This window comes from Pygoscelis adeliae, unplaced genomic scaffold (genome assembly GCF_000699105.1).
Source record: "Pygoscelis adeliae isolate BGI_AS28 unplaced genomic scaffold, ASM69910v1 Scaffold36, whole genome shotgun sequence".
Lineage (NCBI taxonomy): Eukaryota > Metazoa > Chordata > Aves > Sphenisciformes > Spheniscidae > Pygoscelis > Pygoscelis adeliae.
The window spans coordinates 4076608-4079336 of NW_008824934.1; the positions used below are offsets into that span (position 1 = coordinate 4076608).

Sequence of the window (2729 nt, forward strand, 5' to 3'; positions counted from 1 at the left end):
CCAGCTGCAGTCAGAAGTGCACCAAAAAGAGTGCCTTGCACCTGGCTGAAGATCTCTTCATTGCTTCAGAGGCCACCTCCAGAGCAGGCAGAGAGACGCTTCCCTATCTCGATGATGACATCCCACTGCTCAGTGTGGAGGAGGAGCCTGGTATGTGCCTGCTGTATAGTGCCTTCAGGGGGACCACACTGCCCTGTTCATCCTGCAGTTCTTCCTGTCCCTGCCACTGGTCCATGCCTCAGTTTCCCTACTTTTAAGCTGAAGATGGTGCTGTCACAGGAGGTTGTAGGAGTCTGAACTCACTAATGGTTGTAAGTTGCTTTGAGATCTTCAGTGGGTGTTGATACATGCTTTCTAACTACTTTGCTAATCCTCTTGGGTCTAATGTGGATTGTACTTTCTGGCTCAAATCACTGATTGTGACATGGATGTAGCCATGAAACATCTAATCCATAGCACCAGGACAGCTCACCTTTGAGTAGAGTTTACCCCTCTTCCCTGCCATTCAGAGCACTGCATTTGGGAAGCAGGCGAGAGAACACTTTGTTATTCTCCAGCATCACGTCCTCAGACCACGTCCTCCGTCATGGCAAGAAGAGGGCAATGACTTGCCTGAGACCACATAAGCAACCTAGAAAAAGAGCCCAGAAATTCCCTATCTCTTGTTAGCAGGAGATAATCCTTCTAGCCCTGATCGAAGATAAGCGTGCTTACGAGGTCATGCTCTGTTGTACTTGGCTTTTAAAACTTGCTGGGATCTTTCTTTTAAAACCCACAACGGGAGTGGTCTGGGCAGTGAGTAGCCTTCAGGCCTAGCAGCAAACTGGAACTGGAGGCAAATGGATCAATGGCTGAGAGCCCATCAGTCCCACAGCAGTGTGCAGACCCCCCTCCCTGCAGAGCAGGCTCTGAGCTGCCTTTGATAGGCAGACAGCTAAGCTTTGGCACTGTGCTGCAAGAGCTGTCGTCTTAGTATGCCAGAGCCACATGCAATGGTAATATATGGAAATAACTCCTTCCCTTCCCTTGAGCAGAGTGAACAGCAGGATGCTTTTCTCCAGGGGCCCCTGGGCATCAGGTAACTTGTGAAGAAGCAAAGCAGCTTGTTCCAGTTGGTGACCAAGCAACACTACAGCAAATGCCCACTTCTCACCTGTAGAGAAGAGGGCAGTTCCCTAGGCATCCCTGAGCTGGCGTAAAGAGATCAAATAGAAGCCAGGCTGCAGTCAGGAAGAGGTCAGCTGTGTGTAATTAGCTGCAAGACATACTTAGTGGGACAGGGACAAATTTTGCTTGGCCCAAGAAGCATGCAGTGTCCCTGTCACCATATGGGTAATGTTAGTGGGATCTGGCAGAGGAAGAATAGCCTGAAGCATAGGCTTTGGACTGAACTGTGGATTTAGAAGTGTAGCTGCCATGTGGCAGTGACTTGAGAAAGATGCTTCCTATGACATCCTGGGCAAGTCACTGCCTCTGCCTGGGTCTTAGTCCATCTCCTAACTTGAGTGAGTTGTACAGCACCTTGCAGAAGATATTGTAAAGGAGAGCAGAAAGCTATGAGAGACACTCATGACACTGATCACTGAGACTGCCTTTGATTTCTCTCTCTCTCTAGTCTCCCTGGAAATGGGGGATGTCCCCTTGGTATCTGTGATGCCAGAAAATCTGCAGCTCCCTGCAGAGAAGAGCAACCGGGGTCACTTGATAATTCATCTGCAGGAGCTGCTGGAACACTGGGTGCTGTGGTCTGCAGTGAAGAGCAGATGGGTGATTGTGGGTAAGGAAGGAGGGGGCTATTCCATCTGTATGGATTTTAGAGGGTTTGACAGCATCTCAATCAGTCCCCAAGCCTTGATTATTAGTTACAAGAGATCAAGAAAAGGGACATGATAAATGGCTTCTAACTCAGTGGAAGTGTCCCCAGGACAGTCAGTCCCTAAGGGAACTGCATGAGGAACTCAGACTTTTCCATCCCTCTCCTTTCACTCAGATCTGAAATGGCAAGTCCTGATGGGGTTATCTGGGCATGGGGCTCATTACAAGAAAGCCCAGCTGCCACTGTGCTTTAGGGGCTGTTCCTTTCTCCTGTTGAAAATACCATCTTTCTGCCACACCCCTGCTGTCTGAGTATGTCCTAAGCGCAAGATGCATGTAGGGTCCCACACACTTACCTGGGCTTCTCCTTGCAGGGCTCTTTCTCCTTGTTTTGCTCCTGTCCATATTCTTTGCTAGCCGCCTCCATCCAGCTAGTCGTGCTCCAGTCTTGTTCCGGCCAGACACTAACATCCAGGTGCTGCTAGACCTGAAATACAACTTGAGTGCTGAAGGCATCTCCTGCATTACCTGCTCAGGTGAGACTGCTGGTCCCCAGACCACGGTGGCTGCAGCCTGGCCTAAGCCCTGGGCTGGAGGAGCTGAAACATGAGGTAGAAGCCTACATTGTTCAAATATCTCATTGGACATTGGACAGACCCCATTGAAGGGAGGTGCACATTGGGAGTGGAATGGTTGAGTTGCCTGTAGGAGTGGAGTATTTCGAAAAGTATTTCCAGCTTTAGCCAGGAACTGCCTGAGTGTTTCTGCTGGAGCAATTCCTTTATAGTCCATGAAAACTGACTACTTTTACTCATAAGTGCTGGTCACATGCCAGTGACCAGCTGGGGGTCTGTGGCTCTGTGTTCCCTGCCTAGGGTTTGGTGTTCAATAGCAGAGTCTGTGGTGTGCACAGG

General features: G+C 49.7%; 1 protein-coding gene across 1 annotated transcript in view; it reads left to right on the top strand.

The window, feature by feature from the left end:
* The window catches only part of PTCHD2 (patched domain containing 2), a 17631-nt gene that overhangs the window by 6470 nt on the left and 8432 nt on the right, over positions 1 to 2729 (top strand). Inside the window, exons 7-9 of the mRNA XM_009325215.1 lie at positions 5 to 150; positions 1616 to 1777; positions 2190 to 2351. Coding sequence (XP_009323490.1) covers positions 5 to 150; positions 1616 to 1777; positions 2190 to 2351 — 470 coding nt within the window. The remainder of the gene's footprint in view (positions 1 to 4; positions 151 to 1615; positions 1778 to 2189; positions 2352 to 2729) is intronic.